The 27072-nt window shown below is 42.3% G+C and overlaps 1 protein-coding gene across 6 annotated transcripts; it reads left to right on the top strand.

Annotated features, from left to right (window-relative positions):
• The first annotated feature begins 1235 nt into the window (after nucleotides 1–1235).
• Nucleotides 1236–25935, top strand: LOC124036458 (poly [ADP-ribose] polymerase tankyrase-1). 6 transcript variants are annotated; one of them, XR_006838912.1, is made up of 29 exons: nucleotides 1236–1743; nucleotides 2744–2968; nucleotides 3377–3472; nucleotides 3764–3800; nucleotides 3934–4009; nucleotides 7944–7964; nucleotides 9482–9576; nucleotides 9723–9789; nucleotides 9933–10119; nucleotides 12591–12712; nucleotides 13050–13141; nucleotides 13278–13356; nucleotides 13565–13736; nucleotides 14023–14102; nucleotides 14247–14392; nucleotides 14672–14837; nucleotides 15096–15315; nucleotides 15674–15783; nucleotides 16173–16361; nucleotides 18426–18666; nucleotides 19182–19264; nucleotides 19428–19548; nucleotides 21072–21169; nucleotides 22133–22207; nucleotides 23141–23246; nucleotides 23449–23644; nucleotides 23796–23952; nucleotides 24154–24303; nucleotides 24366–25935. XR_006838912.1 is itself a non-coding variant. In XM_046351064.1 (29 exons), exons 1-28 carry the CDS (start codon nucleotides 1296–1298, stop codon nucleotides 24238–24240), a joined length of 3792 nt encoding a protein of 1263 aa, XP_046207020.1. In that variant the 5' UTR covers nucleotides 1236–1295; the 3' UTR covers nucleotides 24241–24268; nucleotides 24331–25935. The 6 variants fall into 6 exon arrangements, 5 of the variants coding, with proteins under 5 accessions (XP_046207020.1, XP_046207021.1, XP_046207019.1 ...); XM_046351064.1 differs by having other exon boundaries at nucleotides 24154–24268; nucleotides 24331–25935; XM_046351065.1 differs by having other exon boundaries at nucleotides 23458–23644; nucleotides 24154–25935.
• Nucleotides 25936–27072: the final 1137 nt, after the last annotated feature.

Here is a 27072-nt window from a genome sequence, read left to right as displayed (position 1 = left end):
ACTCTCCAAATATCTAATATCAAACCTTTCCATAAACTGTCCCACACTTGTATTCATGGAAGTGTACTGTTCCAAATATCTCTAACATCAAACCTTTCCATAAACTGCCACAAACTTGTATTCATGGAAGTGGACTGTTCCAGAGGCCATCTATCAATTCAATTAGTTGAAGTATTAAAAAACCCACCTACTGTAAGTAAAGCATTAGGGAACTTGGTTAGCCAATAGAGAATACGCTTTCCAAAGATTCAAGTAACTGATCATTATCAAGTTTGGAATTGTACCCATACATGGTGGTGGTAATAATAATGTTACAGTTGACAACAAGAAAAATAAAGTGTCCAAAAAGGTCACAGTCAGAAAGCACAATACTTCATTTGAAATGATTCTTTAGCGCGATAACGCTTGCTGACCGTTCAGAACCATAAATCATTGCCGCACTGATCTCCAGAAGTTGACATTGGTAGAAAATTCTACCAATGATCTCCATACAAAACACCTCGCAAAACATCCCAACTGTAAAGTATGGTGGAGGGAGCATCATGGTTTGGGGCTGCTTTGCTGCCTCAGGGCCTGGACAGCTTTCATTGACAGAAAAATTGTTTCCCAAGTTTATCAAGACATTTTGCAGTAAGTTGAAGCTCAACAGATGTTGGGTGATGCAACAGGACAACGACCCAAAACACAGAAGTAAATCAACAGAAGAAAATATGCCTTCTGGAGTGGCCCAGTTCGAGTCCTGACCTCAACACGATTTGAGATGCTGTGGCATGACCTCGAGAGCAGTTCACACCAGATATCCCAAGATTATTGCTGAACTGAAACAGTTTTGTAAAGAGGAATAGTCCAAAATTCCTCCTGAACGTTGTGCAGGTCCGATCTGCAACTACAGAAAACGTTTGGTTGAGGTTATTGCTACCAAAGGAGGGTCAATTAGTTATTCAATCCAAGGGTTCACATACTTCTCCCACCCTGAACTGTGAATGTTGACATGGTGTGTTCAACAAAGACTACAAAACGTATAATTGTGTGTTACTTGTTTAAGCAGCCTGTGTTTGTCTGTTGTTGTGACCTAGATGAAGATCAGATCAAATTTTATGACCAATTTATGCAGAAATCCAGGTATTTCCAAAGGGTTCACATACTTTTTCTTGCCACTGTACCTACACACACAAACACCTCACTCTGTGAGAGAGAAAAAACGCCACCTGCTGGAGAAGACAGATTTTGGGCAGATTTTATCATTCTCGCTTTCGCCTCTTTCTCTCTAGTCTGACTTGAGAGCTGCTGCGAAAATGGCGGTGTCTCGTCGCTCATCGCAGCAACAACAGTGCAACCTGCTATCTCCGCCACGAAACGGTTCTCTTTCGGTAAGTCCGCCGGGATCTCCCTCGCTTGATCTTATGACAGCGACGTTAGTGCCTCCGGATGGTGAGCGTGGATGCAGCACGGGCATGGAGAATCCTTCGGCCTCCCCGGATCTTCAAACCTCGGCCCTCAGCAGTGGGAACAGCACAAGTCCGACCACAACAACCTCCGGCGGGGGGAGTAGTAGTGTCTCGAGCCCGGGTTCAGGAGGCACGACCCCTGGCGACGGTAGTGGGATCGGTGGAGCTTTCAGGGAGCTATTTGAGGCCTGTCGGAATGGAGATGTGTCCCGGGTGAAGAGACTTGTTGACTCGGTGAATGTGAATGCGAAGGACATGGCCGGACGAAAATCTACCCCTCTGCATTTCGCTGCTGGTTAGTTGAGATGGCGCTAACAAGCTTTGTTTTTGTGTTGTCAGCGCGAGCTGGCAGGTTGGAGTGTTTTCAAACGTCGCATCGTGCTTGTGAAAAATATCAAAATGCTGGTGTGCCACGACGAGAATGGATAACTAGTTATTAGTTAGCTACTATACTGTAACTAATTACGAATGCTAATTTAATTTGCTTCTGTTAGTTAGCTAACTACTTTTCCAATATCAAGGCCCATCGAAAACAGCTAACTTAGTTGCTAGCTAATACTAAAAACAGTATGGCACACAGACCGATAGGGACAGAAGGCCTCAGTCTCTCAGCCTTCGTTGTTACTAGCTAAACGTAAACAAACGTGCATTTTGGGGTGTTTCTCAAGCTAATCCGTGGTGAACCCCAGAGTGTGTACTTTTTGGTTCCAACCCAGCACTAACATACCTCTGGTTCACTAAATCAATAGTTGGTGATTTGTTGAATCCGTTCTGTTCCAGGGCTGTATAACCAAAATATGCATACCTTTTTTGGCATTCTAGAGCAGGGTTTCCCAAACTCTGTCCTGGGGCCAATGCAGGGTGCACTCGTCGTTTTTGCAATAGTATTACACAGCGGACTCAAATAACCAACTCTTCAAGCTTTGATTATTTGAATCAGTAATGTGGTGTTAGGTCAAAAACCAAAACGTGCCTTGGTCGCAGGATCGAGTTTGGGAAACCATGTTCAAGAGGAACTGCTAAAAAGTAGTTTGGTTGTTAATATTATGCTCTGTTATTATATAAAAAAAATATTCATAGAACTGACATTACATTTTTTGGGGTAATTTAACCTTTATTTAACTAGGCAAGCCAGTTTAAGGACAAATTCTTGTTTACAATGACTGCCAAACCTGGACAATGCTGGGCCAATTGTGCGCCGCCCTATGGGTCTCCCAATCACGGCCGTATGTGATACAGCCTGGATTACAGTCACCATGTATGCACTGATCATGTTTTGTCTGTCATTGTGTCAGGTTTTGGCCGGAAGGATGTGGTTGACCACCTCTTACAGACTGGAGCTAATGTGCACGCCAGAGACGATGGTGGCCTCATCCCCCTGCACAATGCCTGCTCCTTTGGCCACGCTGAGGTGGTCAGTCTACTGTTGTGCCAAGGTGCAGACCCCAATGCACGGGACAACTGGAACTACACACCTCTGCATGAGGCAGCTATCAAGGGCAAAATTGACGTGTGCATCGGTAAGGGTGGATGTCAAAAATAAATTGTCTGAAGATGGAGGGTGACATGCACATCCTAAACTTAAGAATAGCTGTACTTCAAATACCTGCATATGGAATATTGCCACTCCCAGTGCCTTGTTACTGCACCCAAATATACAGTTTTGTCTTTCAACACTCTTAAACCCTGGTCATTTGTCCAGGAAATGTTATGTTGACAATATTAAATCAATCCAATTTACATCAGCAGATGTCACAAAGTGCTTATACAGAACCCAGCCTAAAACCCCAAAAAGCAAGCAATGCAGATGTAGAATTGACTTTACTAAGGTGATTTACTATAGGTATGTTAAAGTACTGTAAACTGTGCAAGGTATAAGACTATAGTTGAATTAAAATGACACTGTTTCCTATGTCTCCTTCACACAGTGCTTCTCCAGCATGGCGCTGATCCCAACATCCGTAATACGGATGGCAAGTCTGCTCTGGATCTGGCAGACCCCTCTGCCAAGGCTGTGCTCACCGGTGAGTTTCATACAACTACTCCCTTTCAGCCAGTTCTCTCCCCCATTACATTGGGTACGTTCCTATGTTGTATATTGTATTTTACGTGACTGCAACGACCTGGGCCCGCTTTCCCAAAAGCATCTTAAGGCAAAATGAATATTGGAACCATAGGATCCTATCATTCTAATGATTAACTTAGCCATAAGATGCTTTTGGGAAACTGGGCCCAGGACTGTAACCTTTTATCTGAATCATGGCTTGTCTTGACTTGGAACTCTGTGCTGTTCTAATCTGATATTTTGTATTCAGGTGAGTATAAGAAAGATGAACTCTTGGAAGCGGCAAGGTGAGTATCTTTATCGACTTGTTTCATTGGAGTAATCTGTTTGTAGTATTAGGCTACCTACTACATCTTTAATAATTTTCTAATACAAAATATTTTCTCTTTCTTCTGTTCTCTTATGAACTGTGTGCTACAGGAGTGGCAATGAAGAGAAGCTGATGGCACTATTGACCCCACTAAATGTCAACTGCCATGCCAGTGATGGCCGCAAGGTAAGAAGGATATCGCCTCCACAACATTACATGCCCACACTTTATATTAATGTTGTATAATATTGTAGCATATGCTTGATTTGGTCTAAAGATTGGTGTGACTAATGGCAAGAAAAGTCTGGAGAGAGACTGTGTTTTCAGCCTACATTCCAAAACAGTCACTTGTGTAGGGATTAAAAACACCATCTCATCCTAGGCGGATTATTATATGTAGAACACCATAAAGAGGATTTGTCATTGGATTGGATTTAGGCAGGGGACGCTTTGACTTTAACCAACTTCTGCTCAGGCCATATTCTCTATATACTGTACTGATTTAACAGTGATATCAACACGGGTTTTCCAATTTTTGACCAAATATTTTCTGTGATTGTAGTTGAAATGTAATCCTTTTCATTGTATATAAATGTATATTACCCTATTTAACCATTCCCTGTTTTCATTTTGGTATAATGTTTTTGTAAAAAAAAAAACTGTTTAGTAGAATATGGATAATTAGTATTTATGTTTCTACTCCTTCAGTGTTTAGCTATTGCTCCAAATCGATTTTGCAGATAAATCTTCGTAGGAAATATTTTCACTTTTATTTGGGTCCCTCAGTTAGCCCTTAATTCTAGTAACACTGATCCTCGGTCTTCTGCACATCAAACATTTGCTATAACCAAATTGTTGCCAATATCGATCAAATTTTTCTATCAAAGCTGTTATTTGAATATACAAGCTTGAAGCTCTCAGATCTTTGTTTTTGAATAGTTGGTCATGTTTATCACATCATTAATATTTTATCATGTAGTGCAGAGTTTCCCAACCCTCTCCACACGGTTGTTTTGTTTTAACCCTAAACTGGCTCACACAGTCTGGGGCGGCAGGGTAGCCTAGTGGTTAGAGCGTTGGACTAGTAACTGAAAGGTTGCAAGTTCGAATCCCCGAGCTGACAAGGAACAAATATGTCGTTCTGCCCCTGAACAGGCAGTTAACCCAGTGTTCCTAGGCCGTCATTGAAAATAAGAATTTGTTCTTAACTGACTTGCCTAGTAAAATAAAGGTTAAAATAAATCAATAATTAGTCAAAGGCTTGATGATTAGTTAACAAATTTAATCAGGTGTGTCAGTTTAGGGTTAAAACAAAAATGTGAAACATCTTGGGGGTGTGGTGAGGACAGGGTTGTTAAACCATGATGTTGTGCAGTGATTCCCAATTCTGGTCCTAGAAGTCTCAACAGTAAAAAAAAAATAATAATAATATTTGTGGCCCAGGACAAGCACACCTGATACTACTTGTCAACTAATCATCAAGCCCTTGACAAATTGAATCAGGTTTTCAAAAATGTGCTGTTGGGGGTACTCGAGGACTGGAGTTGGAGACATGGATTGTAGCGTGTTATGTAAATTCAATTTTAGCTTAATGCATTGAGTCTCTAGAACTTTCACTGACCACGTTTACATGCACACTAATATCTCATTATTCGGGATACTCATGTATTGTTTGAGTTGACGCATATAAATATCATATCCCGTTTACAATAACCTGAAAAGGCTTGTATCCTGGTTATGTGAAACCTGGATAAGTTGCCTGGGATTTGCTGATCTTAGGTGGGATACTGTGGCATGTAAACATCTTATCCCATTTACTGTTGTTTTTCAGTCTGCACGGGCTTAGTTTTACATTTCATGGGTGTTGGGCGATGTTTTCTTCTCATTGTCAAACAAATCACTTCAAAATGTAAGCTACCTGCGGAATTCGATCAACCATAATTCCAGAATTGATTTAGCTGATACTCTGTACTGGACCATATCCTACTGGCTATATAGCCTATAAGTTTCTGCTTATAATTTCCAACATTTGGTGGGCCATTTGTTTGTCAACTACAGTTAGATACATGCAGCTTCTTCTCTGTCAACGTATTGCACCATAAGACTAAGTAAAGTAGTGCTCACCAGAATGTCTTACATCAATAGAATTAATGCATTAGTAACCTGGTTAACATTGGTTAAGTTGTCTGTTTCGTTTAGGAGCTGAGGAGAAAACGCAATAACTTCAAAACACTAAAGAATGGTCATGTGCAAAATGTCCTAATGTCATCAGTTTGACCGATTTTTAAGGACATGTATAGCTGAGGACTATGAAACACGTTTCCGATAAGACTTCAATTCGTCTTGGTTGCAAATTGTATGTTGTTGAAATACTGTCTGCTTGCATAAGTGTCGAAGATGACACACTCATTCGCATTTTCTCGAGATGCTGAAAGAAATAATATTTTCCTGTTTGAGACAAAAGAAACATTTTTTGTTAAAAACAATAAAACATAATTCTGCAGGAGTTAATAGGATATCACGCTGCATGTGAGTTTATAGTCCTACAGTCCATGTCCATATTTCAGTTAGTATTCCATTTAACCCCTATGAATTTAAATTATGAATATTTTGTTCATTCATAGATACAGGGATACTCGTGAGTGGGATATTGAAGGTGAAAGTACACGGCTTATCCCGAAAGACCTTTAGCGGGATATGAGCTACTATCCAGAATACTGCACATGTGAAGATGGTCATTGGCTTACTGTCATGAGTGCTTTGTGGTAATAGGATGTTTGTTTAGGATTATTTTAATCTTTGCATTGTTATTATAGCTGTTGATTAGTTTAGTGTTTGGATCAGATGATATTGTTTCACCAGAGCACTCCTCTCTCTACTCAGGGTGTCATGACTTGACAATTAACTTCAGTCTGAGGAAAGTCTACTTAAATTCAAGGCTCTACTTTGCATTGGTAATTGTGGGATAGTTTTTGCCTATTTGTAATTGTATTTACCCCTTGTCTTGTTTGGCACTAGTTTTAATTATTCCGTTTTTCACCCCCAATGCATTCTCATGAGTAGATATGTCATTGCCAAAAAGCTAGAATTCATCTCTGAGTTAGCAAGAAACCATATCTTTCTCCTTTTCATAATTCTGAATAATGCATAATCTAGAGCCTATTGGCTAGGATGAGCAGTATTTTTCTGTCATCATAATTCACTCTGGCTAACCTGGTCCCTAAAGTGTATAATTTCAAATCCTACTCATTATCCTTTGACATTTAGGTTTTCCAAGCACATTACCTTGTTCCTAACTGACATTTAGGTTTTCCAAGCACATTACCTTGTTCCTAACTGACATTTAGGTTTTCCAAGCACATTACCTTGTTCCTAACTGACATTTAGGTTTTCCAAGCACATTACCTTGTTCCTAACTGACATTTAGGTTTTCCAAGCACATTACCTTGTTCCTAACTGACATTTAGGTTTTCCAAGCACATTACCTTGTTCCTAACTGACATTTAGGTTTTCCAAGCACATTACCTTGTTCCTAACTGACATTTAGGTTTTCCAAGCACATTACCTTGTTCCTAACTGACATTTAGGTTTTCCAAGCACATTACCTTGTTCCTAACTGACATTTAGGTTTTCCAAGCACATTACCTTGTTCCTAACTGACATTTAGGAAATCCTCAACAACAACTAAATGTTATCATAACTGCGTCTCCATCTGTTTTGTTTGGATTTGTATGAATGGGCCGTTTTGTTAAGAAGACTCTTGGGCACACTGTGGTGACAACAAAGCACTCACTCCCTGCGCCTCCGTGTGCCTGTGCCAGTCTGAGGACTTGTGTGGGTGTAGGATAAGCACTTTGGCTTTTCCCGAGGGGATAACCAGGGAGCCTGTCTGCCTTATTAAGAATAATACGGCGCAACAGTGAGAGTAGTCACCTTTCCCTAAAGCTGTGTACTCATTGTACCTGGTGTCACTGAATTTATATGAATGGTTAATTCCGGTGTGTTTCTCACTTCACTTTAAAGGGTGATAGGCTAAAAGTATTATTTTTTGCTGTGAAATAAAAATACTAAAATTGTAATTTGTTTTGTTTTTTGTGACTCTGGCAACATTGTCGATCAGTCAACATCCCAAAAAATGCTGGTAAGTTTCTGGATAACTGCCACCTGATTGTTGCACTGTTGTGATTTTGTCTTTTTTTTTCTTTAATCCATGTTTTATTTGACCAATACACTGGCTCTCACTTGTAATTGCGCATCATGGAAATGGGTCTACTGGTCACGTTCATATTTCCCACCCCAATGCTCCTGTCCTGTGAATATGTGTGTGGGTGGGTGTATGTGTGCCAGACCTAGGTTTAAATCGTATTTGTTGTCTTTCGAATACATTAGCTGTGCTTGATTTGAGCTTTCCTGCTGCGATGGTACAGATGGAATAGTCCCCAAAGTGGACTACCAAAACCATGCCCATCAAGCACTCCAGCAAGGCTCAATCACATGCTGAAAGGATTTAAAAGAAAACAGGTGGGCCAACTTACTATTTGAACCCAGGTCTGGTGTGTGTGTGTGTGTGGTGGAGGTGAGTAAGTGGTTCTGAGGCCACGGCCCGCTTCGCTCGTTGGTTTTGGAAAGGAGCTCGAATATACCACATTGCCTGCTTTTCCAGAGTGCCACCCTCTCCTTTCTGCACTCCTAACTACTTTACACACTCTGCTAAGTTTCAATCACTTCTTGCTCTTCAATCAATATATTTATTGTAGGACTGTGACTTTTCTGTTTTGGTCACATGTGCATGTCTGGATGCCTGCACCTGCATTTTGTCAATTGATTCTTGTACTATATTGTATGTTTGATTTGACACTGTCCGCTTGTCTCGTCTTGAATGGGTCATATTCCTTGGTTGAAGAAAAAATATAATTCCTCATCTTTAAGTGCTGTGCCGTCGTTGCTGCTCATGCTTTTTGTATTATTTGATTTCTTTCCGTGTGATTGCCTTCATCAAACGTGAATGATATTGTTAGTCTGTCCTGTCTGAGTTGTTCAGTGGTCTTATTTTGTCTTGATACCTACCAGTGCATGAATGCTACTGTTTCTTCCTTTCTGTCCGTGAGGTAAACTGTTGCTAAACTCCTGGGTGGGAAACTTTTCCACAGCTTTGTGTACACTAACATTATTATGCTTGGCTCACATAGGCACCATGTGATTTGGAATGGCCAAACAGATCTACACAACATATTTTTATGAATAAACAGTAGATTCAAACTGTAGCCATCTTTTTAGCCTCCTGTATATTATGTTTAGGAAGGAAGGGGTGTAGTTGAGGGACAAGTCAGATTTCCATTTTTCATAACTTGTTTGAGGTAAGCAAGCGTTAGTGTGCGGCCTAAGAAATAAATATCTTTTAAGAGTGAGACTTCTGTCAGACTTGCATAGACAGGGCGGTTGAGAACAGGTTGATTTTGTTTTTGGGGTGTAATACTCGAACCATTCTGAGCTTGCATCCATCCACCATTCAACTGCAATGAGAACTCAGACTGCTCGTCCATGCAATTTGCTTCCTAGCATAATCAGCCATTCACTCTCTGGCTCTCTAAAGGCAGTGTGTCCTGATGTGCATTGACTCTGAGCTCTGTGTGTCTAATGACATGTCCTCTCTTCCAGTCCACCCCACTGCACTTGGCGGCTGGCTACAACCGAGTCCGTATCGTCCAGCTACTGTTGCAGCACGGGGCAGACGTCCATGCCAAGGACAAAGGGTAAGACCAAACTCAATACAGTTCCATTGAAGGCCTGTTTTCCTCCACTGTTTCTTCGTCTGAGACCATTCTCAGCTGAGAAGCGTCTCAACCACAGATTCATAGAATACAAGAACTGTTCATTTGAATGACTATCTCTCTGGCAGTGGCCTGGTCCCTCTCCACAACGCCTGCTCCTATGGACACTTTGAGGTCACAGAGCTTCTGCTCAAGGTAAGGGCTCTAAAAGATTCTAGTTCTTTTTACAAAATAGATTTCTGTGGACCCGCCATTGATGCCCCTTTTTAATTAGACAATTGTAGAATGTTGGTTTTATTGATGGAGAACAATTAATAAACTCTCCTGTCTGTCTACAGCATGGAGCGTGTGTGAATGCCATGGACCTGTGGCAGTTTACTCCTCTCCATGAGGCTGCATCTAAGAACCGTGTGGAGGTGTGTTCGCTGCTGCTGAGTCATGGTGCCGACCCCACCCTTCTCAACTGCCACAGCAAGAGCGCCGTGGACATGGCCCCCACCCCCGAACTCAAAGAGAGACTAACCTGTGAGTTCAGTGGGAGACTGGAGAGAACACATGCGTGCATACATACGTGCATACACACTTTTTCTTGCCACGGTATGCATGTATGTGAGCCCTTTGGAATTACCTGGATTTATGCATAAATTGGTCAACAAATTTGATCTGATCTTCATCTAAGTCACAGCAATAGACAATCATAGTGTGCTTACACAAATTTGTGTGTTATTAGTTTATTTTTCTTGTCTATATTGAATACATCATTTAAACATTCACAGTGTAGGTTGGAGGGAAGTATGTGAACCCCTAGGCTAATGACTTAGCTTTTGGATAATTGGAGTCAGTGGTCAGCTAACCTGGAGTCCAATCAATGAGACGATATTGGAGGAGATGTAGGTTAGGGCTGCCTTGCCCAATAAATAAAAAAAACTCACAAAATATGAGTTTGCTATTCATTAAAAGCATTGCCTGATGTCAACCATGCCTCGAACAAAAGAGATATCAGAAGATATAAGATTAAGTATTGTTGACTTGCATAAAGCTGGAAATGGTTATAAAAGTATCTCTAAAAGCTTTGATATTAATCAGTACACGGTAAGACAACCGGTCTATAAATGGAGGAAGTTCAGCACTGTTGCTACTCTCCCTAGGAGTGGCCGTCCTGCAAAGATGACTGCAAGATCACAGCACAGAAAGCCCAATGGGGTTAATAAGAAAATTGGAGCGTAAGCTAAAGACTTACAGAAATCTCTAACATGCTGACATCTCTGTTGACGAGTCTACAATACGTGCAGTGATCTGTCAGCTGCTCTGACAGCTGGTGAGGGAGATATGAGTCTCCAGCTTCAGTGATTTTTGGAGTTCGTTCCAGTCATTGGCAGCAGAGAACTGGAAGGAGAGGCGGCCAAAAGAAGAATTGGCTTTGGGGGTGACCAGTGAGGTATACCTGCTGGGACGCGTGCTACGGGTGGGTGCTGCTATGGTGACCAGTGAGCTGAGATAAGGCGGGGCTTTACCTAGCAGAGACTTGTAGATGACCTGGAGCCAGTGGGTTTTGCAACGAGTATGAAGCGAGGGCCAGCCAACGAGAGCGTACAGGTCGCAGTGGTGGGTAGTATATGGGGCTTTGGTGACAAAACGGATGGCACTGTGATAGACTGCATCCAATTTGTTGAGTAGAGTGTTGGAGGCTATTTTGTAAATGACATCGCCAAAGTCAAGGATCGGTAGGATGGTCAGTTTTTCGAGGGTATGTTTGGCAGCATGAGGGAAGGATGCTTTGTTGCGAAATAGGAAGCCGAATCGAGATTTAATTTTGGATTGGAGATGCTTAATGTGAGTCTGGAAGGAGAGTTTACAGTCTAACCAGACACCTACAGTGGGGAGAACAAGTATTTGATACACTGCTGATTTTGCAGGTTTTTCTACTTACAAATCATGTAGTCTGTCATTTTTATCATAGGTACACTTCATCTCTGAGAGACGGAATCTAAAACAAAAATCCAGAAAATCACTTTGTATGATTTTTAAGTAATTATTTTGCATTTTATTGCATGACATAAGTATTTGATCACCTACCAACCAGTAAGAATTCCGGCTCTCACAGACCTGTTAGTTTCTCTTTGAGAAGCCCTCCTGTTCTCCACTGATTACCTGTATTAACTGCACCTGTTTGAACTCGTTACCTGTATAAAAGACACTCAATCAAACAGACTCTAACCTCTCCACAATGGCCAAGACCAGAGAGCTGTGTAAGGACATCAGGGATACAATTGTAGGCCTGCACAAGCCTGGGATGGGCTACAGGACAATAGGCAAGCAGCTTGGTGAGAAGGCAACAACTGTTGGCGCAATTATTAGAAAATGGAAGAAGTTTAAGATGATGGTCAATCACCCTCTGTCTGGGGTTCCATGCAAAATCTCACCTCGTGGGGTATCAATGATCCCCGTCCAACCTGACAGAGCTTGAGAGGACCTGCACAGAAGGAGAAAATTCTCAAATACAGGTGTGCCAAGCATGCGCACGGCCCGCCACAAGGAGAACCTAGAGCGCGATGGGACGAGGACATCCTTGCCGGCCAAACCCTCCCCTGACGATGCTGGGCCAATGTGCGCCGCCCGATGGGTCCCCTGATCGCGGCAGCTGCGACAGAGCCTGGACTCGAACCAGGATCTCTAGTGGCACAGCTAGCAATTGTGATCCAGTGCCTTAGACCACTGCGCCACTCGGGATGCCCTCAGTTCTTTATTTTTGATAAAATCCAGATGATTTCCTTTGTCATTATGGGTTAATGTGTGTAGATTGTGGCAAAATTCTATCCAAATGCACTGTATACATGTGCACACTTTTTATACCTGATAATGAAATAAACACTTGTGCACAGACTACTCTCACAATTCATAAAGACTATTTACAGATGAGAATGTCTGTGTGGGCCCATGGCTTTTCTCACTTTTCAATTTAACCTTTTTCATTCAATCTCCTTTCTGCCATCCAGATGAGTTTAAAGGTCATTCACTGCTCCAGGCAGCTCGGGAGGCAGACATGGCGAAGGTGAAGAAGACTCTGGCTCTGGAGATCATCAGCTTCAAACACCCACAGACAAATGAGACCGCCCTGGTGAGATCATCCCTGTTCCTTCTGGCTGATGCTCAATGTCACAGTGCTGACGTCTAATGTTACGTCATAATCAACAGCTATGGACGTCACAAATGGCAACCTATTTCCTATATTAAAAGTTATGGGCCGTGATCAAAAGTAGTGTACTATATAGGGAATAGGGTGCTATTTTGGATGTAATCCTATGTCAGAATACATTTGTGTAACAGACAGAACCTTGCTCCCTTTGTGACATGCATGACCTAGGATGACCACCATAAAAACAAGCACAAACCTGAAGGTATTCACACACTCTCCATACAGTGATTTCATTGAAGGTGTTGTCCTTCTGTTTCAGCACTGTGCCGTTGCCTCCCCTCACCCCAAACGGAAGCAGGTGACAGAGCTGCTGCTGCGTAAAGGTGCCAACATCAACGAGAAGAACAAAGAGTAAGACCCCATGTCTGTGTTTCCAATAACATTGTATCGGAGGAACCCCCCCCCCCCCTCCCTGCAGAATGAGAATCCTCTGAGGCTGATTCCAGCACAAGTAAAGTGATACCTCTGTCTCCTCTTCTGTCTGTAGCTTCATGACAGCCCTGCATGTTGCGTCTGAGAGAGCACACAACGACATCCTAGAGGTGCTGCAGAAACATGGAGCCAAGGTACACCCTGCAGGCTTCTTCAGTCTCACAAATACCACTTCATTTAATTTATCTTGTCATATCTCTCACTGGCTCACAGCCTCCATATCTGATAGTTCATGCAATATTTTTTGGTGAAGTTAAGTGTATCACATATAGTTTTGAGTCTGTTGCTGTTTGTCACTGACTATTCCCTCTGTCCTTCTCCCTACCCCCTCCATCCCTCCAGGTGAATGCGGTGGACACCCTGGGTCAGACGGCCCTCCACAGGGCAGCCCTGGCGGGCCACATCCAGACATGCAGACTACTGCTGAGCTACGGGGCTGACCCTGCCATCGTCTCCCTGCAGGGCTTCACTGCCTCACAGATGGGCAACGAGGCCGTGCAGCAGATCCTCAATGGTACAGTAGTAGGGCGTCTTGGGTTAAATACAAAGATTCTCTTTTTATATTCTATTCTCTACATTTGGGTTGACAATGGTACCTGTGTGCATCTAAGATGTTTTATGAACTTCGATGAAAGATGCATTACATACATATGGCCTTTAAATCTAGCCTATGCAGTGATGGTAAGTTTGCAGGATGTATAAGAAAGAAATGATCAATTATCTTGCCCATAAATATTGCATAGTGCTTTGTCAAATTTCCCAGTATGTTTTATTTCATGATGTTGGTTCATTTCATACAGAAAATGTTCCAACTCGTAACTCTGACGTGGACTACCGGTTTCTGGAAGCTGCTAAGGCTGGAGATTTGGACACTGTGCAGGTAAGCTGATCAGCTACATCGTCTCGGGGTCATGAATTTAATCACGTTACATGCATCAACCATCGACCTACCATCATGAATCCAAGATGTCTTCCTCTGTCACCTTTGATATTCCGTCTATGTTGTCACGTCTGTGTGTTGTAGCAACTGTGCACTCCTCAGAACGTGAACTGTCGGGATCTGGAGGGTCGTCACTCCACCCCTCTGCACTTTGCTGCAGGCTACAACCGTGTGGCCGTGGTGGAGGACCTGCTACATCATGGAGCTGACGTACACGCTAAAGACAAAGGGTCCGTGTTGTCTTACTAGTCCACCCTACTACCTCTGTCTTCCTTAGGTCTCTGCTGAGACTTTTGCTTTCACTTCAGATAGTCAGCAAAAAGGCTTTCACTTTGTATTGAATAAATATCTTTACATTTGCTTTCATTCTGCATTGACTACCTCTTTATCATTGGATTACATTTTGCATTCAATACATACAATACTTGAAAACTTTAGTCATAGAATTACATAATTTATAGGATCTCTGTGCTTTTACTGGTTTAACTAGTCTTCTGTCTGTCCTGCAGTGGTCTGGTGCCCCTCCACAACGCCTGCTCCTATGGTCACTATGAGGTGGCTGAGCTGCTGGTCAGACATGGGGCATCGGTGAACGTAGCTGACCTCTGGAAATTCACCCCTCTCCATGAGGCTGCTGCCAAGGGCAAATACGAGATCTGCAAACTGCTGCTCAAGGTTAGTCTAGATGTGCCTTTCATATCAACTCTTCAGAAATGATCAGGTCGCAAAGGCATAAGGCTATATATACTGAGGCAAACGGAAGTATTTATTGTGATAGCTTTTTATAGACTTTGCTCAAAGCACCAACATGTCTCTCTGTAGCGATATGTATGTATAGTTAAAAGAGATTTTCAGCGCCAGAACAAAGTATTTAACAGAACATATTTTTTTCAATGTACATTCAAGATTATGTATTTGTGTGTGTTTCTCTAGCATGGAGCAGACCCCACCAAGAAGAACCGTGATGGCAATATGCCTCTGGACATGGTGAAGGATGGAGACACAGACATCCAGGACCTGCTAAGAGGAGACGCTGCCCTGCTGGATGCTGCTAAAAAGGGCTGCCTGGCTCGTGTCCAGAAACTCTGCAGCCCAGAGAACATCAATTGTAGAGACACACAGGGACGCAACTCCACTCCCCTGCACCTTGCTGGTACTGTACCTACTAGAATCAATTCATGGAATCAATCAATCCATTTTCATATTTTTATAAACCACTTTTTACATCAACAGTTGTCACAAAGTGCTTTACAGTTACCCAGCCTAAACCTTGAATAGCAAGCAGTGGAATCAATTTATTGAATGGCAAATGTGGAACCCAGACACAAACTTTTACTACCCAAACAGAAGTGGATCCCCTTACATAAAAGGATGACAGGCAACTCATCAAACCCTGGACACTTTGATCATTTGGAGCTATACTATTACACATTACATTCATTCATTAATGCTTTTTTGTAAGGTAGACTGCCATGTTTCATGTTGTCATCCGTCTTGTGTCCCACCTCTAGCTGGCTACAACAACCTGGAGGTGGCGGAGTATCTCCTGGAGCACGGGGCTGATGTCAACGCACAGGACAAAGGAGGCCTCATCCCCCTGCACAACGCTGCCTCCTACGGGGTGAGTCGGCACAAATATTACGCCAGGCCGTGGAAGACATTGTACATGCTGTATGGTTTGACCTAAGGTTTTATATCATAGACAATAAATAAATACCTATGCTATGTAACAGCTTGGATGATGACTTAGAAGATATTGTTTGGGTTACAAAACCTTATAGAAAATCCGCACAGCAAATATAAAGAACAAAACACCCACACTGCTTTCACAAGCTTTCCACAAGGTCACTTTCATCACAGTGTGGGTGTTTTGTTCCTTATATTTGCTGTGCGGATTTTCTATAAGGTTTTGTACCTGTGTGGTTGTCATCCGTTTCTGCTCATATCGTGTTATTAATTTAGTCTCATCTGCTACTCCTATCCTCTGCTCCTGTCTCTCCTCTCCTACAGCACGTGGACATTGCTGCCCTCCTGATAAAGTTCAACACGTGTGTGAATGCTACAGACAAGTGGGCCTTCACCCCCCTCCATGAGGCGGCTCAAAAGGGCCGGACCCAGCTGTGTGCGCTCCTGCTGGCCCACGGAGCAGACCCCACCATGAAGAATCAGGAGGGACAGACGGCACTGGACCTGGCCACGGTAACATGCCTTGATCTCTTACTGTTAGAGCAGCTAGCAATGCCACAAAATGAAGTGTTGTTTTTTTGTGTTGTTTTTTTGCTGTTACTGGCAGACATTTGCTCAAATGGCGAAGGTGCATAAAGATAGGAATTCAGATATGACTCCATCGTTTGGACACTATCCACAGTTTAACTACGGCGTGCGACGTAGTTCTGATTTTATAGGCAGATTGAACCATCTAATTTTTCTCTTTTTTCTAATTGTCGCCGTCTTGGAGCTAGAATTGGGATCATGTACAGTGCATTCGGAAAGTATTCAGACCTTGTGACTTTCAAAAAACAAATTACGTTAACAGCCTTATTCTAAAATGTATCCAATAATTTTTCCCCCTCATCAATCTACACACAATACCCCATAGTGAAAAATAAAAAACAGGTTTGTAGAATGTATTAAAAAATAAAAAACATAACTTATACATTAGTATTCAGACCCTTTGCTATGAGACTCGAAATTGAGCTTGGGTGCATCCTGTTTCCATTGATCATCCTTGATGTTTCTACAACTTGGAGTCCACCTGTGGTAAATTCAATTGATTGGACATGATTTGGAAAGGCACACACCTGTCTATATAAGGTCCCACAGTTGACAGTGCATGTCAGAGCATAAACCAGGCCATGAGGTCAAAGGAATTGTCCGTAGAGCTCCGAGACATGACTGTGTCGAGACACAGATCTGGGGAAGGGTACCAAAACATTTCTGCAGCATTAAAGGTCCCCAAGAACACAGTGCCCTCCATCATTCTTAAATGGAAGAAGTTTGGAAGCACTAAGACTCTTCCTAGAGCTGGCCGCCCGGCCAAAGGGGAAAAGGGGCTTGGTCAGGGAGGTGATCAAGAACCTGATGGTCACTCTGACAGAGCTCCAGAGTACCTCTGTGAAGATGGGTGAACCTTCCAAAAGGACAACCATCTCTGCAGCACCAATCATTCCTTTATGGTAGAGTGGCCAGATGGAAGCCACTCCTCAGCAAAAAGCACATGACAGCCCGCTTGGAGTTTGCCAAAAGGCAATGAAAGACACTCAGACCATGAGAAACAAGATTCTCTGGTCTGATGAAACCAAGATGGAACTCTTTGGCCTGCATGCAAAGCATCATCCTGGAGGAAACCTGGCACCATCTCTACGGTGAAGCATGGTGGTGGCAGCATCATACTGTGGGGGTGTTTTTCAGCAGCAGGGACTGAGAGACTAGTCAGGATCGAATGAAAGATGAACGGAGAAAAGTACAGCGATCCTTGATGAAAACCTGCTCCAAAGCGCTCAGGACCTCAGACTGGGGCTAAGGTTCACCTTCCAGCAGGACAACGATCCTAAGCACACAACCAAGGCAATGCAGGAGTGGCTTCGGGACAAGTCTCTGATTGTCCTTGAGTGGCCCAGCCAGAAACCCGGACTTGAACCCGATCGAACATCTCTTGAGAGACCACCTGAAAATAGCTGTGCAGTGACAATCCCCATCCAACCTGACCGAGCTTGAGAAGAATGGGAGAAACTCCCCAAATACAAGTGTGCCAAGCTGCTAGCGTCATACCCAAGACTTGAGGCTATAATTGCTGCCAAAGGTGCTTCAACAAAGTACTGAGTAAAGGGTCTGAATACTTTTTCATTTTATTTTTATACATTTGCAAACGTTTCTAAAAAACTGTTTTGCTTTGTCGTTATGTGGTACTATGTGTAGATTGAGGATTAAAAAATGTAGATTAAGGCTGTAACGTAACAATGTGGAAAAAGTCAAGGAGTCTGAATACTATCTGAATTCACTGTATACTGTGCTAATGTCCATAAAAAAAATAGTAACAATACATTTCGGTGAACATGGCAAATGAGCCGTTTGTTATGTGAGTACATGGGGGACGCCATCTTTATGCACTATACCATAATATATTCTTACCACTTTTCCCATTTTATATATTTTGACATACTTAGCAGAAACTAGGGATTTGGTCCACAGCCTGAAATTCAAACTTTTAGAACAACCAGCTCTCACATATGGCTTTACCATCTAATTATGCCCTCCTCTCAGGCTGATGACATCCGGGCCCTGCTGATGGATGCCATGCCCCCAGACGCCCTGCCCAGCTGCTTCAAGCCCCAGGCCACAGTGGTCAGCGCCGGCTCGGTCATCTCCCCGGCCTCCACGCCCTCCTGCCTGTCTGCAGCAAGCAGCATCGACAACCTGGCCGGGCCCCTCAACGAGCTGGGGGCCGCAGGGACCTCCGGGGTGGCCGACGGGGCCACGGGCTCCGATAGGAAGGAGGGAGAATGTGAGTAGAGAGAGAGCCAGTAACGAAACTGGGGCTGGGGTTTTAGCATGAAGCTGATATTCTACCTGTTTTGATATTCTTGTAGATTCAACAGCTCCGTCAACGGCTTTGACTCAATGGTGGAAGTCTAACATGCTGACTAGACCAGGCACTGGCGTGCGCCTAGTTTTTGTTTTCTAGTCTCTCCTCCTTCAGTCTTCTGACTTTATATTGGTTGGCAACCAATTTAAGGTGCATTACCACCACCAACTGGACTGGAGTGTAAATCTCAGTTCATCTTTCAATCACCCATGTGGATATATGCTCCTAAAAACCAATGAGGAAATGGGAGAGGCGGGACTTGCAGCGCATCAAGCGTCTCAAATAGAACTGTTCTATTTTGGCGTGTGTGTGTGTGTGTGAGCAGTTTGGATAAAATTATTGAATAACATGTATGTGGTCAGCATGTAAGTCAATACAGATGACTCAATGTGGCCTATTCATTTCACATACTGAATCTGCTCTTTGTATTCCAGTGGCAATGTTGGACATGAACATCAGTCAGTTCTTGAAGAGCTTGGGTCTGGAGCATCTGAGGGACATCTTTGAGAGAGAACAGGCGAGTGTTTTAATGATTGAGTTTTTTGCTATATCGTAACTTATTTAATAGGGCATCTAATTAGTCTGACATTTCATGTGTATTTTTCCCACTCTTGAAGTAGCTGTTATCATGACACAGTTTAGGATCCCTGCTCTGTACTGAATGTCCTGTTCTCTCCCAGATCTCTCTGGATGTGCTGGCTGACATGGGTCATGAGGAGCTGAAGGAGATTGGGATCAATGCCTACGGCCACCGACACAAACTCATCAAGGGAGTGGAGAGGCTGCTGGGAGGACAACAAGGTCTGGACCAATATTCCCTCAAAAGATATTCCCTCAAAAGATAAATTTCAGGTCTGCTGAGCGCAAACTTGAACGTTGTGAAAATTCTGTGCAACTTCCAGCGCACATTTACTGTGAACACTGAGGCTGTACCTGCTTTAAGTTATAGTTTTAACAATGGCCAAGTAGGCTACTGTGGCTATTTGATCATAATGTAAGCCTACCAGAGTGGAGACAAACAATGGAGAAAATACGCCCCATACGCCCCATACCTCTTTAAGGAATACCTAGGATAGGATAAGTATCCCCCCCCCCCCCTTTAAGATTTAGATGCACTATTGTAAAGTGACTGTTCCACTGGATGTCATAAGGTGAATGCACCAATTTGTAAGTCGCTCTGGATAAGAGCGTCTGCTAAATGACTTAAATGTAAATGTAAATAACATTTTAACATGGAAATAGCTGTTCTATCATTCAGCCAACAGTCAATATGTGGTGTTCAATGTAGGCCTACATTCCATGAGACTTTTGGAAAAAAACATGCAGTGCTTGACATTAACCTGTTTATCCACTTGTCCTTCAGACAAGGAGGTGACTGAAAAGGTTGTTTGATGCAAGAAACCACTTTGCAAAATAAAATGCATTATTATTCCCATACCCTTTATTACAGCGAATCAGACAAATTATGCTAGCTACCCTCTGCCTATTGGCTACTTAACTTATTCAAGCATGTCTCAAAATACAACACTGCCCCTTAACATAAAAAAAAAACTTTTTACCTGACTTGCTTTTCAAAGTTTTGTGCTCTTGTAGGAAGAAATCACTCCCCTCACTAACTAGCAAAAGATATTAACAAAATGTTCACACGTGACTACATGCAGGTCCTGCTTTGATCTCAAAGCAAGCACATCTTCTCACGACCGCTCATGCTGTAAATGGTCAAGATCCATATATGGCAATGGTCTATTTGCATATAGGTCTACTGCATGCTCTGATTGGTTACGCTGCATCGGGCTGAGTCTTGTGCATTAATGCAATAGAATCCTACTCCGATGCGTTCTGCCTACAACAACATTTCTTGCATAGTTTTGCATGCAAAGTCTCTCATAGTTTGTTTTGTTGCGGTATGTTGCATTTAAAGTGGCTAATTGTGTTGATTTGATCATAATTGCCACAGTAAAGGTAAACATTGATAGTGTTAACAGAGAAAACTCTAGAAAATTGAGTGAAGTTCAATCTTGTGCTTCTCTCCGTGGGCTGATATTTTTTTTGTGCGGTAGTCTCGGAGCTACTGCACGAGGGAACATCGGTCAGGACATTCCCGAGAAATCTCTGAGGAGCTGATGTGGCTTTTCCCATTTATTGCTGCCTCAAATACTTAGACTATTCCTCCAATTCCTGGAATGGAGATTCTCTATTGAAAGTTATTTTTAGTCCAGTGCTAGGCCTAATATACGTGTGGGAAACTCACCCTGAAAGTATAGGTGGGAAGCCAACCCAATATGTAACCAAGTTTATTTACAGGTTATTTGTTTGTTCTCCAGGTGCCAACCCATACCTAACATTCCACTGTGCCAACCAGGGCACGGTCCTCATTGACCTTGCCCCTGATGACAAGGAGGGACAATCAGTGGAGGAGGAGGTGGGTACACCCATACAGAGAGATACACTGAGTGTACAAAACATTAGGAACACCTGCACTTTCCATGAGACTGACCAGGTGAATCCAGGTGAAAGCTATGATTTATTATTGATATCACTTGTTAAATCGGCAGCGTAGCCTAGTGGGTAGAGCGTTGGACTAGTAACCGGAAGGTTGCGAGTTCAAACCCCCGAGCTGACAAGGTACAAATCTATCGTTCTGCCCCTGAACAGGCAGTTAACCCACTGTTCCCAGACTTGCCTGGTTAAATAAAGGTAAAAATATATATATAATAATAATAATCCACTTCAATCAGTGTAGATGAAGGGTAGGAGACAGGTTAAATAAGGATTTCCAAGCCCTGAGACAATTAAGACGGATTGTGATTGTGTGCCATTCAGAGGATGAATGGGTAAGACAAAAGATTTGAACGGCATATGGTAGTAGGTGCCAGGCACACTGGTTTGAGTGGGTCAAGAACTGCAACACTGCAGGGTTTTTCACGCTCAACAGTTTCCTCTGTGTACAAAGAATGGTCCACCACCCAAAGGACATTCAGCGAACTTGACACAACATCGGCCAGCATCTCTGTGGAATGCTTTTGACACCTTGTAGAGTCCATGCTCCAACAAATTGAGGCTGTTCTGAGGGCAAAAGAGGGTGCCACTCAATATTAGGAAGGTGTTCCTAATATTATGTACACTTGTGTATAATGTATACGTACGTATATATTCTATGTGATTCTGTGAGTTGACCTCATCACACTCTGGTCTGAATGCTGATTAAAAACGGAGCCTTTGACAACACTGATCCACAGCATCTTAATGAAGCTGAGTGACGGTTCTGTACCAACTGTCGCTCAGGGGTGAAAGAGTACCATGTTTGGAGAAATCAAATAATTCTGCAATAAAAAAACAACTGTTTTAAGACATTTCATGTTTGTTTTTCTTCTCTCTGCTCCAGATGCAAAGTACCATCCGAGAACACAGGGATGGAGGCAACGCAGGAGGGGTGTTCAGCAGATACAACATCATCAAGGTCTGCTTTACATTATATTACAGTACTACACGCTCTACTCTACATTTGCTCATAGGATAGATCTCTTTTTTTGAGATGTATAAAAAATATCTGTTATTTTACCAGGTAAGTTGACTGAGAACACGTTCTCATTTACAGCAACGACCTGGGGAATAGTTACAGGGGAGAGGAGGGGGAAGAATGAGCCAATTGTAAACTGGGGATTCTTAGGTGACCGTGATGGTTTGAGGGCCAGATTGGGAATTTAGCCAGGACACCGGGGTTAACACCCCTACTCTTACAATAAGTGCCATTTGATCGTTTAATGACCTCAGAGTCAGGACACCCGTTTAACGTCCCATCCAAAAGACTGCACCCTACACATCATTTTTTAGACCAGAGGAAAGAGTGCCTCCTACTAGCCCTCCAACACCACTTCCAGCAGCATCTGGTCTCCCATCCAGTGACTGACCAGGACCAACCCTGCTTAGCTTCAGAAGCAAACCAGCAGTGGTATGCAGGGTGGTATGCTGCTGGCTTTAGAAATATACCCATATCTTCAATTTGATACCATCCTCGATCAGTTATAGGTTGTTAAGAATGCACTATGGCAGGGGTCGGCAGCAGGCGGCCCAAAACTTGCCTACAAGTGGATACATTTTTTAAATTTATGTTAAAATAAGAGACGTGTTAGTGTTTTTAATGTAATTACTGTTATTTTCAAATGGTCTCTTTTTGGGCTTAGTTGTGGTCATTTTGCAGTGTACAAATTTATTCTAATTATGTTCTGGCCCCGATCATCCACTCCGACAAAAATCAGCATCGGGCTGAATCTAGTTGCCTACCCCTGCACAATGGTTTCAGGAATTTTGATCCCATCTTTTGAAAAGAAAGGGAGATTAGAAGTTATTGGTATTGCGGCTATAATTGATTCCTGTCTGTGTGTGCATGCAGATCCAGAAGGTGGTCAATAAGAAGCTGCGAGAGCGATACACACACCGCCAGAAGGAGATCTCCGATGAGAACCATAACCACCACAATGAGCGCATGCTCTTCCATGGTAACAAGACATATTCCATAATCATATTACAACCTGTTCTTTAAAAAAAAGTTTTTTTTTAACCACGCTCCTTATTTCAACAACAAAAATGTCTTATCACTAGAGAAATGTTTACCCTGTGTCATTATTGTTATACTTTTTTTTTTTTTTACAAATATCAATTTCAATTGTATTTCACATTGTTCTTGTTTCATGTCTTTTGGTTCTCCAGGTTCTCCGTTCATAAATGCCATCATCCACAAAGGCTTTGACGAGCGGCATGCATACATCGGAGGGATGTTTGGAGCAGGGATCTACTTTGCTGAGAACTCCTCTAAGAGTAACCAGTATGTGTATGGCATCGGGGGTGGCACCGGATGCCCCACTCACAAAGACCGCTCCTGTTACCTGTGCCACAGGTGAGACATGATTGATGGAAAGAACACATATTTAGGTGAATTGAGGGTTTACTGCTATTACTCATGAATAGACAGCTTTCATCAGAGCTATGATAATTGTGAAACCTCATTACTGAACCATTATTTGACCCCTGTTCTCCGTGACTTCCAGGCAGATGTTATTCTGCCGTGTGACCCTGGGGAAGTCCTTCCTCCAGTTCAGTGCCATGAAGATGGCCCACGCCCCCCCTGGACACCACTCTGTGATTGGTCGGCCCAGCGTCAACGGCCTGGCCTACGCAGAGTATGTAATCTACAGAGGGGAGCAGGTGAGACTTAAATTGAATACTATTTTATTTATCCCCTCAAAGGCAAGTCCAGGCAGAAGTTTTACAAATTAGGGGCTGGTTTCCCAGACACAGATTTGAGCCTAGACCTGGACTAAAGCATCCACAATGGAAAATTTTCTTTGAAATCCAGTATTTATTATTTGCTCTTATTGCTCTTCACTGTCTCATGTTTGTTGGCAGGCCTACCCAGAATATCTCATCACCTATCAGATCCTTAAGCCGGAGAGCACAGACACATCTGCTGCAGGAGAGGATCAGAAGTCCTAGTCCTGCGCCACCAGAACAATCTCTCTCTCACACACACACACACACACACACACACACACACACACACACACACACACACACACACACACACACACACACACACACACACACACACACACACACACACACACACACACACACACACATATTCTCCTGACCCACAACATTATTGTAATGCCTAAACCTTTTTCAGCCCGAGTTCCATGCTTCTTGTCCAGTAACAGTAAACTGGACAGATGACATTAAATATATTGTAATATACTGTAATATATTATGAAATGTACTGTAATATATTTATGCAATAAGGCCCGAGGAGGTGTGGTATATGTCCAATATACCACAGTTAAGGCCTGTTCTTAAGCACAAAGCAACGCAGAGTGCCTGAATACAGCCCTTAGCCATGGTATATTGGCCATATACCACAAACCCAGAGGTGCCTTATTGCTATTATAAACTGGTTACCAACCTAATTAGAACAGTAAAAATTATGTTTTAATCTTAACTGTGGTATACGGTCTGATATGCCATGACTTTCAACTAATCAGGATTCAGGGCTCAAACTACCCAGTTTATAATTAAGCAGTAAGGCACGAGGGGGTTTGGCATATGGCCAAAATACCTAGGCTAAGGGTTGCTCTTAAGCATGATGCAAAGCGGAGTGACTGAATACAGCCCTTGGCCGTGGTATATTTGCCATATACCACAAACCCCCAAGGTGCCTTATTGCTATTATAAACTGGTTACCAACCTAATTAGAGCAGTACAAATTTGTCATACCTGTGGTATATGGTCTGATATACCACGCGTTCAGCCAATCAGCATTCGGGGCTCCGAATCACCCAGTTTATAATATGAAATTAACTGTTGTATATTATCTCCTGCTTGTGGTGATAGTCTTTCAGTTTCCTTTGCATTGGCTGCATGTATAGACAGGCGCATGTATGGCCAATATCGGGTGTGGGGTTCCCCATTAGCTACCCTTGGAGAGGGGGTTGTAGAGATTCACTTTCATCTGCCCTGCAGTGTCAGAATAATTGGCTACCATTCTTACCTAATCATGCCTTGTGACTTGGAGAATCACCTATTTTGAACCCTGTTGTTCTCAACCAGTCTGTAACCCCTGTAATACTGCCCCCTGCCCACCATCCTTACATGCATACATACATAATGTATAGCCGTAGAATAGTTTGAGATTTGTGATTTATAATGATGCAGATTACACTAGTACCACATGGATTACTCAATATTATTAATAGGATTGTTTTTCTTAACTCTTCTTGAATTGCCTTACTACATGCCTGAGGTATATTCCAGATAATGCAAGAGAACCGTAGAATTAGAATTCCTCATCCTAATTCTATGAGGAGAACACGCATGATTTGGAAGAGAACAGTTATCTACTCTGACATATTATTTGTTGTACAAGAAATGTGAACTCCACAACCCGGATTGCCAAGGTCTTATTCATGGACTTCTTTAAATTCATGAGTAAAGATTTGCACTTTTAAATAGATACTATTTAAGTTATTTGACATTAATTGCAAATGTTATGGTAAAAAAATATGTATGTACAGGTTGTGTAAATGGATGTGTATAACTGTTTAACAATGTCATTTGGAGTTTATTGTAAATTAAGTCTAAATTCCTTTCTGGCCTTGATTCTCTTTACTTTTTGAATAAATGTTGTCCATGTAAGAGCAGTTTGTTGGACATTTTGTTTTCATGTTGGCTCTGATTATTTTCTACAGCTGGTAAGATAGTAATTTGCAATTAGTATAGCCAAACATGTTACATGTTAATGATGTATGAAAAAGTTAAACATGATTTAGTAGTAGAGAAAAGTAATTACTGATAATGCTTTTAAAAGCACTGAATTTGAAAGGTGTATGAGGTATGGATACCTTGAAAGAAATACATAAATCCCAACTGCTTGATCAGTTCAACCCCTGATTATTAGTTATTACAGCTCCATAGATAAAATAAAGTCATACAAAACAAGAAACAAGTCAATGTTTTAACTAGAACCATTACTAAATAATAGCTACTGGACTTTAGTTTTCTGCAATGAGCGTTCTGTTTCAGGCGAGTGGAGGTCAACTTGTATCTGGCACTCTGTCACTGGGGCTGGAGTAGAGACTATGGTTAGAGTACTGGCTGGTCTCTCTCTGGGATTATGATAGGCTGTACTCCAATAGTCGGAGATACAGAGAATCTGTTTACATACTATTGATTCAGGGAATAGGGATTCAAGTTGTTGGGAAACCGGTTATAGATGTTATCCATGGTGTACATAGGCTTAGGGTATGAGGGTTGGTTCCAATGGTTCCTCACTGCTGACCCATCTGTGTCCATATAATACTTAGATCCTGGAACATCAATAGTTAGGGGTTGGGGTCATGAATGAGAATGTAAAACCAAATATAATGCCATGAAAAGCAATATTTTTCAAAAACGGTTCTTAAAGTAAAATCCTTAAAACAACCAATATTTGGCATGGCTAGTGCAATAAAACACAGTTTACCTCATAGCTCAAACATGGATACAGATTAATATAATAAAGACATTCAATCTGGCTATCATGTATATTTTCACTTACTGGAACTGCCAAACAAAGGTATAAAGAACCAAGCAGCAAAATGAAGGTATTAATATCGGATGTTCACCTGTCAGACAATGATTGTTCATTCACAGATATGACTAGTTTTGCTAACCTAACTTGTGCATTTAAATGCATTTCCAATCACAAAGCAAAATCAAGCATTCCATGCATAAATCATTAATAAAATCAAAAGTAATTAAAAACGGATAAATGGTCCTCATCAAAAGCTTCTT

Source organism: Oncorhynchus gorbuscha, linkage group LG05 (assembly GCF_021184085.1).
Source record: "Oncorhynchus gorbuscha isolate QuinsamMale2020 ecotype Even-year linkage group LG05, OgorEven_v1.0, whole genome shotgun sequence".
Classification (NCBI taxonomy): Eukaryota; Metazoa; Chordata; class Actinopteri; order Salmoniformes; family Salmonidae; genus Oncorhynchus; species Oncorhynchus gorbuscha.
This window is presented reverse-complemented; position numbering and strand designations above follow the sequence as displayed.

Bases quoted from the DNA above. Each gene is read 5' to 3' on its own strand.
- LOC124036458 (XM_046351064.1), top strand. From the start codon at position 1,296: ATGGCGGTGTCTCGTCGCTCATCGCAGCAACAACAGTGCAACCTGCTA. The intron at 13,737-14,022 runs GTACAGTAGTAG...CATTTCATACAG, and splicing joins CGTGCAGCAGATCCTCAATG to AAAATGTTCCAACTCGTAAC. The intron at 16,362-18,425 runs GTAACATGCCTT...CCCTCCTCTCAG, and splicing joins CGGCACTGGACCTGGCCACG to GCTGATGACATCCGGGCCCT.